We start from the raw sequence: 14,437 nt of genomic DNA, 5'->3' as shown, positions 1-14,437 counted from the left end.
TTAAGAACACAAAACTTAGTAGATTAGGTGGTTCTAGCGGCAATACTCTTAGGATATTTTTTCCCCATGCTTATTTTTCCTTAAATTACTAGAGTCATACCACATCATTTTCCATCTTTTAAAAATCCTATCTTGAGCATTTCCCCAGCATATAAATTATGCTACATGATTTCTCATGTTACATATATTATACTGTATGGGTGAAACAAGATTGATCAATTCCTCATTGCTGAGCATTTACGCTCTATCTCAGCAACATTATAGATCTTTCTTCTAGTATCTTTCTTTCTAGCAACACATCGATCTTTCTTCAAGTATCTTGTAATTCCCTTTAGGCAAATTCCTAGGAAGGCCGAAAGGTCGAAAGGTCGGAGACTGTGCTTCTCATTAAGGTTCTTTACGCTTCCCTGCTAAGTAACTCCGATGAATGGGAAATGGAAGGAGGCTGAGGTTTTTTGGGTCCCCCCCCTCCACACACACACCTTTTAGAACGTTTTATTCAAATATAACACACATACAGAAAAGTGCACCTAGGCATGCAGGCTCACTGGATTTTCAGGAACTGAACGGAACACACCCAGGTCCAGAAATAGAGCTCCGGGCCGCCTCGCCCCTAGCCATCGCTACTATCCGAGGGGTCTTTCACGCCGCAAAGACCTGCTAGTCCGATTATGTCTTTGGAAACTCACTAAGTTAATACTACTTCTATACAACCTAGACAACGAAAACGTGAGCTTAATGTTCTCGCAAACGCCTAAAATTCTGATTCCGAGACAGGCGAAGAGCATAGGGGTTCAAATGGCCAGAGGGGCCCGCCCTACTCACGGCCCTGCGGGGGTGGGGGTGGGGGTGGGGGTGGGGTCCTCCAGGCTCCCGGCGTGCATCGCGGCGATCCCGGCGTGCACCGCGGCGAGCGGAGCCGGCTCCAGGGAGTTCGGCGCGGAGCCGGGAGCCGCGGCGCGGAGGCCTGGAGCTCGGCGTGTGCTGGTGACCCGAGGAGAAGAGGCGGAGGCAATATGGAAGTGTAAGTGGGTCGCGGGCTTTCGGCCGACGCTCACAGCTCGGGACGTCTCGGCCCTGGGAGCCGGCAGACGTGGGCCTGGGGCGACCTCTCGTCGCGGCGCGCGGGGAGGAAGGGGCTCCCGCTCTGGCCCGATGACCTTCGCGCCAACTCCCACCGCGTGCACAGGTCGCGGGGCGGCGTGCCAGTTGGCCCAGCTGCCTTTAAGTGCCTGTTCCCTCCCTCATCCACTCACTCTTGTTGCAGGGGTCACCGTGGGGAGCCAGGCTCAGTGTCGGAACGGGGACTGAGATATAAAGCCCTGGGTCCGGCCTGGAGGTACCAGGAGGAAAGATGGGTAAATCCTGGGGTGGAGCTTTCTTTAGGGGCCATGGGCTCCTGGGGAGGCGTTAGTCAGAAGAAGCGCTCTCCGAGTTTGATGGGAAGTTTGTGTGTTTAGCCGTGTGTGTGTGTGTGTGTGTGTGTGGAGGGTAAAAGCCATTCTAACAGTTTTAACTCCGCATAGCCTTTTCCGTGTCTGCTCATTGTTCCTCCTGCAAATGGAAATTTTTGCGCCTATTGTGTAATGAATTTTTCCATGGTTGACAATTTATTTTGTTGTTTAGTCGCTCAGTCGTATCCGACTCTTTGCAACGCAGTGGACTGCAGCACGCCAGGTTTCCCTGCCCATCACCATCTCCCGGCTTTTGCTCAAACTCATGTCCATTGAGTCGGTGATGCTATCCTACCACTTCGTCCTCTGTCGTCCCCTTCTCCTGCCTTCAGTCTTTTTCAGTATCCAGATCTTTTTGAAAGAGTCGGCTCTTCACATCAGGTGGCAGAAGTATTGAGCGTCAGCTTCAGCATCAGTCCTTCCAGTGAATATTCAGGGTTGATTCTCTTTACGTTAACTTATAGTCGTCCCCATATTATGTTTTCTTTGGCACTGATTCATACATTTTCCTTTATGTTTTTGTGCCTCGTGTTTAATGTCTACATGTATTAGTGTTTTTCAGGCTTAAAAAAAAAAGCACAGTAGGTATATGTAAATGAAAGCTTCCTAAGACAATACCATACACTCTGATACTCTCTTTTATTAAAATAGAATGTTAACCCATTAAATTGATTTTGCAATCCACTAATGGGGTTTAATATGAAACTTGAAAAAAACACGCATGTATATTACTCTAGTCCAACCCATTATCAGTTTTTCCCTCTTCACTAAGCATTTCCTGTCAGCATACAAACCTGTTTTAATTTATCTGTCTTAAAAAAAGATCCCTTGTCTTACTAAACTCTGCCAATGGATGGAGGCAGTCCTGGTCCCCTCGCTGTGACTCAGTTGGGAAGCCAAGGCAGGCATGGACAGGTGAAAAGGGCTGGATGGTGACCTGGAGTAATTTATGAATGAGTGACACTGAGACTTCATTTCACACATACACATTTTTAAAAATACTAAAAGTATGGCCAGACCAGGGGGCAGGGGCAGTAATTCTCATACACTACTGATGATAATATAACTTGATTCAGTTCTTTTGAAGACTTACCTGTATCAAGAGCCATAAAAATGGCCATGGAGTGGTGGGACCAGATGCCATGATCTTAGCTTTTTGAATGTTGAGTTTTTAAGTCAGCTTTTTCACTCTCCTCTTTCAGCTTCATGAAGAGGCTCTTCAGTTCTGGTTCGCTTTCTACCATAAGGGTGGTGTCTGCATATCTGAGTTTATTGATGTTTTCTCCCAGCAATCTTGATTCCAGCTTGTGCTTCATCCAGTCTGGCATTTCGCAGGATGTACTCTGCATATAAGTTAAATAAGCAGGGTGACAATATACAACCTTGATGTACTCCTTTCCCAAGTTTGAACCAGTCTGTTGTTCCATGTCCAGTTCTAACGGTTGCTTCTTGACCTGCATACAGGTTTCTCAGGAGGCAGGTAAGGTGGTCTGGTATTCCCATCTCTTAAAGAATTTTCCACAGTTTATGATCCACACAAAGGCTTTAGCATAGTCAGTGAAGCAGAAGTAGATTTTTTTTTTTTAATTCTCTTGCTTTTTCTATGATCCAGCGATTGTTGGCAATTTGATCTTTTCTAAATCCAGATTGAACATCTTTGAGTTCTGGGTTCATGTACTGTTGAAGCCTAGCTTGGAGAATTTTGAGCATTACTTTGTAGCATGTAAAATGAGTGTAATTGTGCAGTAGTTTGAACATTCTTTGGCATTGCACTTCTTTGGGATTGGAATGAAAACTGACCTTTTCCAGTCCTGTGGCCACTGAGTTTTTCAAATTAACACTTGGTATGCATATGAAGTGGAGAGTGAAAAAGTTGGCTTAAAGCTCAACATTGAGAAAACGAAGATCATGGCATCTGGTCCCATCACTTCATGGGAAATAGATGGGGAAACAGTGGAAACAGTGTCAGACTTTATTTTTTGAGGTCCAAAATCACTGCAGATGGTGACTGCAGCCATGAAATTAAAAGACGCTTACTCCTTGGAAGGAAAGTTATGACCAACCTAGATAGCATATTCAAAAGCAGAGATGTTACTTTGCCAGCAAAGGTTCGTCTAGTCAAGGCTATGGTTTTTCCTGAGAGTTGGACTGTGAAGAAGGCTGAGCGCTGAAGAATTGATGCTTTTGAACTGTGGTGTTGGAGAAGACTCTTGAGAGTCCCTTGGACTGCAAGGAGATCCAGCCAGTCCATTCTGAAGGAGATCAGCTCTGGGATTTCTTTGGAAGGAATCATGCTAAAGCTGAAACTCCAGTACTTTGGCCACCTCATGCGAAGAGTTGACTCATTGGAAAAGACTCTGATGCTGGGAGGGATTGGGGGCAGGAGGAGAAGGGGACGACAGGATGAGATGGCTGGATGGCATCACGGACTCGATGGACGTGAGTCTGAGTGAACTCCGGGAGTTGGTGATGGACAGAGGGGCCTGGTGTGCTGCGATTCATGGGGTCGCAAAGAGTCAGACACGACTCAGCGACTGATCTGATCTGATCTGATGCATATGAATAAAAGTAAAAATTGCTGAGGAGAAAAAAATCCTTTGTCTGTCCCCACATCCTGTCTACCTGTGGCTCCTTTTCTGCTTCCTGTCACCAGAAAACTTCTTAGAAGTGTCGTTTACTCTTTATTTCTTTCCATCATTCTTTGAGTTTCCATCCTCACTGGTCTACAGAAATGGGTCTTATGTAGATTTACCTATCTTGTCAAACCAGAGGTTGATTTTCTGACCTCAGCTTTCTCTCCATCCCTTAGCAGTAATTGATACAGAAACTCCTGGCTTTTTGACATGCTCGTCTGGATTTCCTCCTGCCTCAAGGACTACTTCTCTGTCTTCTTTCCTGGAACCCCCTTCTTTGCTTGGCTTCTAAATGTTGAAGCATTTTAGGGCTCAGTCCTGGGACCCTTACTCTCCATACTCTCTCCCCTGGTCATTTTACCCATCTATATGAAAATGATTCCCTAGAATGTATTTCTAGCTCTTCTCTCTTAGCCGTACACTTGCCTTGACCAGAAATCGAGCCCTGTTTCCTCACTGCTAAATCCAGTCCATCAGCCACTCGTGTAACCTCCAACTTCAGAATGAATTTTGATTGCAGTAACTTTTCACTGTCCCCACTGCTAATTTTTGTCAGTCTTCTCTGGTTTGGATTAAACAATAGCCTTTGGTTTTCACACTTGCCCTGCCCCCTCCCATTCTGTTTCCACACAGCAGCCAAAGTGAATTAAAATATTAGATCAAATCACTCTCTGTGTAAAAATCCTTCATTGGTTTTGTTTTGTGCTTAGAGGATATCTGCATTTCTTAGTAGGACCACAAGACCCTGTTTAACCTCACGCAGTCACCAGCGTGGTCTCTTGTCATACACCCTCCCCTGAACACACACACTTTGCACTGGTAGGCAGGTAATTAGGATAACCCTCCAAGCCCTTTACTACTTCCGGGCCTTTGCACTGCTGTTCCTTCTTCCTGGCATACTTTTCCTCCTGTTCTGCCCTTTTCTTACCTCTTTGACATCTCAGGTTGAGTATCCTTTTTCAGTGTTTTTCCTCTTTGGTAAATCTGAAGTCAGTCCTGCTTTTTGTCTCTCACAGAACCTTGGTTTATTTTCCCCTTAAATAATTACAAGTTACAATAATAGATGTATGTTTGTCTGGTGCTTTGTCTTCCTCGTGAGAGTGTAGGTACCATGAAGGCGGGGACCAGTGTGTGTTCACCTAGCGCTTAGCACTGCACTGGCACACAGTAGGCCTTCAACAAATATAGTCGGCCTTCTGTTTTTACTAGTTTTGTATCTGCAGGTTTCATATCCACAGATACAAAGGGCTAACTGTACTTGTTGAGTGAAGTAATATAGTACTTCATTAGTTTAAGAAGTTAAATTAATATAAATTAATGAGCTAGTTTCTTGATTGCTTAGCATGTCAATTATCTGATTTCCCAAAGTGAAATGATTTCCGTCAAGAATTTTTTCTCTGGTAGTAACCTGCCCACTTCTTCCAAGAAGTCGTTGATCAATGAAGAATTCTGTGGCTAGCAGTTTTGGGAAAATGAGGTTTTCTGAGGTAGGCGTGTGGTTTGGGGGTGGCAGGGCCCCTGGAATGGGATGGTCTGGACACCTAACTTCCTATCTTGCCTGGTCTCCAGCGTGAGGTGTGATCTCTGACAGTGTGGTCCTCAGGATCTTCAGGAGACCCTGGGTTTCTGAGAGGGCTAATGTATTGTACCTCTGCCAGGCAGTCCTAGGACCTGCAGTGAGGAGGCATGGATGGAAGAGTCCTGTGAGTTTTTACTTTTTTTTCCTAACTACCTAGTGTATGTGAATGATACATATAATATACACTAGAAGTTTTTTAAGGTTAAGGAATATTTATGCTTTATTTGGTTGAAAGGGAGAGTTTAAAAATGAAAACGTTTTCACCATCACGTCAGATGAAAGGATACCAAATATTCATAGCAAGATTAAGTATTTGTATGCATGAGGTATTTGTTGTTTGACTGATTTTGTCTAATGCCTCTGGGTTATTTATATGCCTGGAAGACTTTGTGTTCATCCTTTTATTCTTGAAGTTAAGATACAGAGTTAGGGAAAATGGACTTTCTTCTGTATCATCTTTTTGAAAGAGTGTCAGAATTTCCTTTATCTTTCAACTGGAAATACTGATGTTTAGAGACATTAGCTAAGAGGTCCTACAGCGGGTCGGTAACAGGGCTGGAAAGAGTTTGCTGGCTCCCAGGTGCATGCTACACTTTAACTTGTTCATTGACTTTGAAGGTTGCTCAGTTTTCTTGGAGCAGAGTTTAGTTTTTCCGAACAGGACTTGAATTAGTAACATAGATTAAACATAGGAGAATTTGAGCAATTCCGTTCGTCATTGTGTTCGTAAGAGTTGACTGCGTGACAGTTACTAGGCACTGTTTGCTTGGACTTCTTTGTGCGTGAGTGCCTCTAAGGAAAGTCTGTCAATAGATCATTTTGTTCTGTTTATTCAGAATTTCGTTTTCCAGAGTAGTTGTTTGTGTCCATTAAATTGATTCAGCAAGTTAAGCAGATTTTACAGGTTAAATTTCAAATAGCAAGTCAGCTAAGGAGCTTAGGTGACTGCCCTCTTGTAAGTATAGATTCACACAGTCTTTAAAATTCACTTGGAATATTTGCTTTAAATATAAGTAATATCAGCACTATTCTAAGTCCTACAAGAGAGTATGAAGAAAAAAAAATTGGAAGAGAGGGTCCTTAATTACAAGTTATACTGATGTCTTTTTAAAAAAACCTGGAATTTTTTAGTTTTACATTCTCCATTTTTCTCAAGTTTTTACCTTGAGAAATGTTAAACCCATGTAGCAGTTGCAAAAAGAGCATCACAAGTACCTGTATGTCGTTTACTTAGAGTCACCACATAGGCATGCATGTGTTTTCTCTACACACGCGTGTGCACACACACACACACTCTCACTCTCTCTCACATTCTCTAACTCTCTACTGAACTATTTGAGAATTACAGCTGTGTCATGTTATCAGTCTTAAAAAGGCATTTTCCTATGTATCTGTAATACCATCATCATACTTGGGGGATTTAGTGCTTATATAACCACTATTATTAAAATGCAATCTATATTAAAATTTCATCAGTGTCTAAATAATGTTTTAGCTAGATTTAGGAGAAACTGTATTAGGATCCAATCAAGAATCACACATTGCCTTTGTTTCTAGGGTTCTTTAACCTCCTTCACTCTAAGACAGTTTCCTAGCCTCTGTTTGTGACATTGGTATCAGGACAAATGATAGTGATATTTGAAGGATCTGGGCCAATGGATTTGAAGAAGTTTCCTCAGGTTGCATTTGTCTGATTATATCCTCGTAACTAGGTTTAAATTAACCATTTGGGACTGGATTGCTGTAAGGCATGTTTCCTTCTCAGGGCATCATATCATCATTATTGGTGCTGTTGAGTTAGATAACTTGATTAAGGTGTTTCTCAAATCTCACCATATCCTGTTCTCAGCAGCCTGCCAGTTAGTGGTGGTTACAGGAACTTCTTCAGGATAAAAACTGCATTGAAAAAAAATTTCCCCAATATACACAACTCATTTAGGACTTAGTAAAAACACACTGTATTCATTGATTTTTTTGTTTGTTTGTTTTTCCACACCAATCAGCATGTGAAACTTCCCTGACCAGGGATCAGACTTGTTCCTCCTACAGTGAAATTGCAGAAGTTTAACCATGGATCACCAGGGAAGCCCGATATTTTATTGAATGAAGGAATGCCTAGAATTTTTTGCATTTACTCCATTAGCATTTAGTTGGTTTAAAAAAAAAAATTAATATCTTCCTAATAAAATATCAGTGGGTAAATTAGTTGTGCCCACCAGAGAACAAGATTCAGTAAGATCCATTGTTCTCCTGGCCCCAAAACACAGGTTCATGACAATATACCTGGAAGGGAGCGCCTATCCTTTGTATATTGACTCTAGAAAAGGCAGGAGATGTTCCTGGGATTCTCTCAGTTAACAGCATGGTTGGGCAGTGGGGCAGTACTTGAACAGCAAGGACAGATTTCCCAGGGCCTGGAATAGTCTGCATGACCGAGGAGGGGCTGGGACTTGGAGGTGAACTTGTCACGGTGGTACCTGGGATGGCTCCACTGGCCTTGAGAAAGAACAGCATTTGTAATTCTTCACCACCCTGTTCCAGGAAGGGCTGTTTTGGTACCCCTGAATGTTATGGCACACAGGGAGTTGTAATTCAATTTCAAGCAAAGATCATAGGAAGGCTCTTGGGCTGACTTCCTGATTAAGTAGTCAAGGATGACATGTGGCTTGATTTGTCATTTCCAGTTTTAAATGAACCATGTCGTGCCCCTAATTATGCATTATCCTTCCTGTGTCAGGTTCCTTTTAAATATATTCTCTGTGACCTAAATGCCATTGTCATTTGCGCAAGGCCTCGCTTGATGAAATCCTGGCTCTCTGTTGAATGACTGGTAACCTTTGGTAAGCCTTGTGCTGTTTTGATTACGGTGCTGACAGCGCTGTGTGATGACCTAGGTCTTGGCTGCATGCTGTGTCCACCTCTTGCTTGTTTTGCTTTACTTATTGACTGGGGAAACCGCCCATGTTTTTGAAATTTTGTGTCCTCGTTTTCACCTTACAGCCCCTCTCCTAGTTTAAGAACAGACAGTTATCTTTGTTGCACATTATGTCAAATACAAACTCCTTGGTGAGTTGATTCTGTATTACTGATCTCCATCCAGTTTTATTTTTTACAATCCTATAGTTATTGTCCACTTCAGTTTTTTCTTTTTTACTGTGTGCCCTTGAGCACAGTTTTTAATGTTTGCACCTGTTTCATCATCTATGAGGAAGGATCATAATAGCTTGTACATCACAGGCTTTTTAGTGAGAATTAAAGTGAAATGATGTCTTACAGCTTTCCTTTAGGGCGATCCTAGTAAACCACAGGCTGTTACACTTTTAAAATTTGTGTTTTCCTTTCATCCTCAGAACAGCTTTTTGAAGTAGGAAGAGGTGGTGGTGGTAGCACAGGCAGAAGTGGTAATAGATGGTGTTTATTGAGTCCTTACTGTGTTTCAGGTACTTCACATGTATCAGCTCAATCCTATAAAAATCTTAGGAGGTTGGTACTATAATTGCCATGTTATAGATGAGGAAATGTAAGCACAGAAGGGTTTAATAACTTGCCCAAATTCACATATCTAATGGAGGATGGAGCTGGATTTAGAATCCAGGCTACGCTTCTGAGTACTAGTTTATCTTCACTTTTTGTTTTATATGGGGATGCTTAGGGGGATGGTAATTAATTCAGTAAAACTCAGGTAAGTGGCAGAGCTGGAACATGAACCCACATTTGTCTGATTTCAAAACTGTGTTTTTTGGAAATTGAAGTAGAGTTGATTTACAGTGTTTCAGGTATACGGCAAAGTGATTCAGCGATACATACATATATATTCTTTTTCAGATTCTTTTCCATTATAGATTATTATAAGATATTGAATATAGTCCCTGTGCCATACTGTAGGTCAAAACTGAATTCTTAATTGTTACTAATAAAATTGCATTCTTATTATAGACCGTTAAGAACAGTATGTACTTTTTGATGCGATACTGTAGAATGGATCAGTGGTCATTTAATGCAAGTTACACTGCTGTGCTCATTCATACATGAAAGTGACATTTGCCTTGACTGTTGCACAGGGGTCAGGGTTTTGACCACTGCTCTACACGTGAACTCTGCCTGTTGAGTTGACAGTGCGGATAAACACCTTGGGAGTTTTGTGCCAATCGGGCAGGATTCCTGACATCGCTGGGATTTCCAGGAGTGATGTTAGTGTTAAGGGTCTCATTTCTGGTGATCCAGCAGGAAAACTTAGCTGCCCAAAATGTCGACAGCTGGTGGAAGGCAGAGGTGCTGGAGAGGGCATGGCTGTGGGATGAGGGGGCACTCTGTTTCTCCAGCTAATTCTAGCACCCTGTTTATTGCCATCCCCCTACTCCTGTGGTTTGGCCCACGGGTTCTTCCTACTACTAACTTCCTCTAGATGTCTGACTTCTCTCTAACATCTGCCTACTTGGACCATGGATAAGTAGAGTATCTTAGTAACCTACCTAATGATGTGTTTGTGATATACTTCAGTTTTAAAGAGGAGAATTTGCTCTGAATTTGTGCATCGCCAGCTAAACCAGTGAGATTTAGGACATTTCTCAATTTGGGGATTGTAGTCCCCAAGTTTCTGAACTGGGCTACTGAATCTTAACAGAGGGATTATCTTATATATTTCGTTCCCACAGAGGGATAGGGACCCAGACTAATGACAGTTTACTTTGTTTTGCAGGAAGGATGCCAATGCTGCGCTGCTCAGTAACTATGAGGTAAATTGCTTTGGACTGTTGTGTTTTCCTCTCTGATTGTTTGCCCTCTGCTTCTGAAGGCTGTTGAATTAGTTTTGGTTAGAAATGACTGACTTCATTTGGATTTCCCATTTAAAATAAGAGAGATGGCACCATCTGGTGGACTTTGGAATACTCTTAGCTTGGTAAATCACACACAGTAATTCAGGAAAGCTGAGAAGGCTCTAGCTCATGTAGGCAACCATCTCCAATGCTAGAGATTTGAGATCTTCATTTGGGATGCCTTCATAGGATGGAAGCATCTATTTTGGAACTGTTTCTGTTTGTAAAAATTTTCTGTTAAAAAATGTATGCCTTTTCCAAATTAACACTCTTTAGCTGTAAAATGCTTTTGTAAGTTATTATTTTGATCCTCATAATGGTCTCATAGGTATTAACACCTTCATTTTGGAAGTGAGAGTTTAGTTGACTCACCATTATGAGTAATTAGTAGGAACTAACAGATTTGGAATTTGGGGGCTTGAGGGTTGGGTTGCTGGGGAAAGAAAGGAAGGAAGGAAAAAGGTTGGTGAGAGGGGAGATAGACCATTACTTCTGCTTACTTTCTATTATACCTGGGTGTTGTTTGGTAATAGCAAAACCATCTGATAGGTTAACTCTGGGTATAGCAAGAACAATTCATATATTCGTCAATTTTTCTTAGGTCAGGGTCTAAACTCAGGAAGACTTAGAGGAGATTTAAGTCTTCATTGTGTGATATATGTAGAAGGTAGTAGAATTAACACAGTGGGCCGTAGTCTTTCCTTCCTAAAGGTTCATCTTAAATGGGTTCTAGTCATAACAGGAAGGAGATGGTCAAGCCATTGGCTTTTAGAAATCTCCTTGTCCGTTAGGCCTCTGGACAAGGTGTTTAGCGTTTTATCCATTTGTAAACGTTGCATTAATGGGGTCTCAAGCCACTATATCTGAAAGGACCAACAGGCAGGGGACGGTTGCATTGTATCTAGTCGTTACTATATCGTGATACTGTGCTTCTCACAGTTTTCTGGTATAATCTCCAAAATAAGAGAGAGATTTCCTCCTGACCCTTCTTAGCACTAATACACATATGTTTCTTCCTTGTGGGAAAAGTTTACTTCTAAAGTTCTATAGCATTTCTGCCCCCCCCCCCCTTTTTTTGGTAAACCACTTTTATCACTTGCCTCATAATTTTTCTTTTCCAGAAATAAAATAGATTTTCATATTGGAGAAGAAGCAAAATCTTTTTTTTTTTTTTAATTTGTTTTTGGAAAAATTTTTTTAATTCAGGTATAATCAAATATATTAGTTTCAGGCATACAACATAATGATTTGATATTTGTGTATATTGCAAGATGATTTCCACAATAAGTAATTAATTAACATCATAGTCACATAATTTTTTTTTCTTGTGATGAGAACTTTTTAAGATTTACTCTCAGCAACTTTCAGATATGCAGTTCGGTATTAACTAGAGTTGCCATGCTGTACGTTATATCCCCATGGTTTTCTTTTATAATTGGAAGTTTGTGACATCTGAGCACTTTGGTCTGTTCTGTCATCCTCCCTGCTGTCTCTCGCATGCATCTATTCTTTATGAGCTTGAATTTTGGTTTTGTGTTGTTTTTAAGATTCCACATGTAAGTAAGATCATAGAGTATTTATCTTTCTCTGCTTTATTTTACTGAGCATAATGCCCTCAAATTCCATTCATGTTGCAGTTGGCAAGATTCCATTTTTTATGACTGAATAATATTCCTCTGTGTGCATGTATGTGTGTATAAATATATATATACACACATATATATATACATGTGCACACACACATGCCATATTTTCTTTATCCATTCATCTGTAAATGGACACTTTAGGTTATTTCCTTACCTTGGATATTATAAATAATGCTTCATATATCCTTTTTTTTTTTTTTTACTTTTATTTTATTTTTAAACTTTACATAATTGTATTAGTTTTGCCAAACATCAAAATGAATCCGCCACAGGTATACATGTGTTCCCCATCCTGAACCCTCCTCCCCGCTCCCTCCCCATACCATCCCTTTGGGTCGTCCCAGTGCACCAGCCCCAAGCATCCAGTATCGTGCATTGAACCTGGACTGGCAACTCGTTTCATACATGATATTTTACATGTTTCAATGCCATTTTCCCAGATCTTCCCACCCTCTCCCTCTCCCACAGAGTCCATAAGACTGTTCTATACATCAGTGTCTCTTTTGCTGTCTCGTACACAGGGTTATTGTTACCATCTTTCTAAATTCCATATATATGCGTTAGTATACTGTATTGGTGTTTTTCTTTCTGGCTTACTTCACTCTGTATAATAGGCTCCAGTTTCATCCACCTCATTAGAACTGATTCAAATGTATTCTTTTTAATGGCTGAGTAATACTCCATTGTGTATATGTACCACAGCTTTCTTATCCATTCATCTGCTGATGGAAGCAACCTAGATGTCCATATATCCTTTCAAATTAGTGTTTTTGTTTTCTTTGGATAGTTATCCAGAAGTGGAATTACTGATTCATACGGTAGTTCTGTTTTTAATTGTTTGATAATCCTTCACTGTTTTCCGTAGTGGCTACACCAGTTAACATCCCCAGCCATCATATGCAGTGGCTTCCTTTTCTTCATATCCTCACCAATACTTATTTCTTGGCTTTTTGATAATAGCCGTTGTAACAGGTGTGAGGTGATAATCTCATTGTGGTTTTGATTTGCATTTCCCTCATGATTAGTGATGTTGAACATCTTTTTGTGGACCTGTTGGCCATCTGTATGTATTCTTCGGGAAAATGCCCATTTTTAAATTGGATTATTTGTTTTTTTGCTTTTGAGTTGTAGGAATTTACATATTTTGGATATTAACCCCTTATCAGCTAATAATTTGCAGACATTTCCTCCCATTCAGTAGGCTGCACTCTGTTGATGATTTCCTCTGCTGCGCAGCAGCTTTTTAGTTTGATATAGTCCCACTTGTTGATTGTTGCCTTTGTTGCCTTAGCTTTTGGTGTTGAATCCGAAAATTCATTGCCAAGACCAGTGTCAAGGCGCTTGCTGCCTGTGTTTTCTTCTGGGAGTTTTATGGTTTCAGATCTTCCATCAAGTCTTTAATCCATTTTGAGTTAATTTTTGTGTATGGTTTATGTAGTGATCTAGTTCCATTCTTTTCCATATGGCTGTGCAGTTTTCCCAACACCATTTATTGAGACTATCCTTTCCCCATTGTATATTCTTGGCTCTTTTTTCATAAATTAGTTAGCTGTATATGTGTGGATTTATATCTGGATCTATTCTGTTCCATTGATCTCTGCATCTCTTTTAGGCCAGTACTGTACTGTTTTGAGTACTATAGCTTTGTAATATAGTTTGAAATCGGGGAGTGTGATGCCTCTAGCTTTGTTGTTCTTTTTCAAGATGGCTTTGACTATTCTGGGTCTTTTGTGGTCCATACAAATTTTAGGGTTGTTCTCTTTCTGTGAAATGTGCAATTGAAATTTTGATAGGAATTATACTGAATCTGGTTTGCTTTGGGTAGTACAAACACTTTAACAATATTCTTCCAATCCACGAGCATTTATTTGTGTCTTGACTTTTTCTTTTATCAGTGTCTTATAGTTTCCACTGGACAGGTCTTTTGCCTCATTGGTTAAATGTTTTCCAAGGTGTTTTGTCTTTTTTGTTGCAATTATAATGATTAGAATTTTTTTTTTTTAATTAGTGTATAGAAACACAGCAGATTTCTGTATGTTGGCCTTGTATCTTGCAGCTTTACTGAGTTCATTTCTTAGTTCTAACAGTTTTTTGGTGGAGTCTTTAGGAGTTTCTGTAAATAATACCATGCAATGTGCAAATAGTGACAGTTTTACTTCTTTACATCCCTTTGGATGCCTTTTATTTCTCATCTTGACTGATTGCCCTGTCTAGGTCTTCCAGTACTAAGTTGAATAAAAGAGGCAAGAGTGGGCATCCTTGTCTTATTCGTGATCTTAAGAGAAGCTTTTTGCTTTGCACTGTTGTG

The 14,437-nt window shown here is 40.8% G+C and overlaps 1 protein-coding gene across 6 annotated transcripts in view; it reads left to right on the top strand.

Annotated features, from left to right (window-relative positions):
- Positions 1–14,437, top strand: part of LOC102411900 (CGRP receptor component) — a 40,817-nt gene that overhangs the window by 5,927 nt on the left and 20,453 nt on the right. Inside the window, exons 1-3 of one of the 6 annotated variants that reach the window (XM_025275189.3) lie at positions 766–1,024; positions 1,268–1,339; positions 10,366–10,402. In XM_025275189.3, the coding sequence (XP_025130974.1) occupies positions 1,017–1,024; positions 1,268–1,339; positions 10,366–10,402 (117 nt within the window). In that variant the 5' untranslated portion in view covers positions 766–1,016. Of the gene's footprint in view, positions 1–765; positions 1,025–1,267; positions 1,340–5,328; positions 5,791–9,817; positions 9,939–10,365; positions 10,403–14,437 lie in introns of those variants that run through there. The other 5 variants (XM_006070340.4, XM_025275187.3, XM_006070339.4 and 2 more) reach the window with 5 other exon arrangements.

Source organism: Bubalus bubalis, chromosome 24 (genome assembly GCF_019923935.1).
Source record: "Bubalus bubalis isolate 160015118507 breed Murrah chromosome 24, NDDB_SH_1, whole genome shotgun sequence".
Taxonomy (NCBI): Eukaryota; Metazoa; Chordata; class Mammalia; order Artiodactyla; family Bovidae; genus Bubalus; species Bubalus bubalis.
This window is presented reverse-complemented; position numbering and strand designations above follow the sequence as displayed.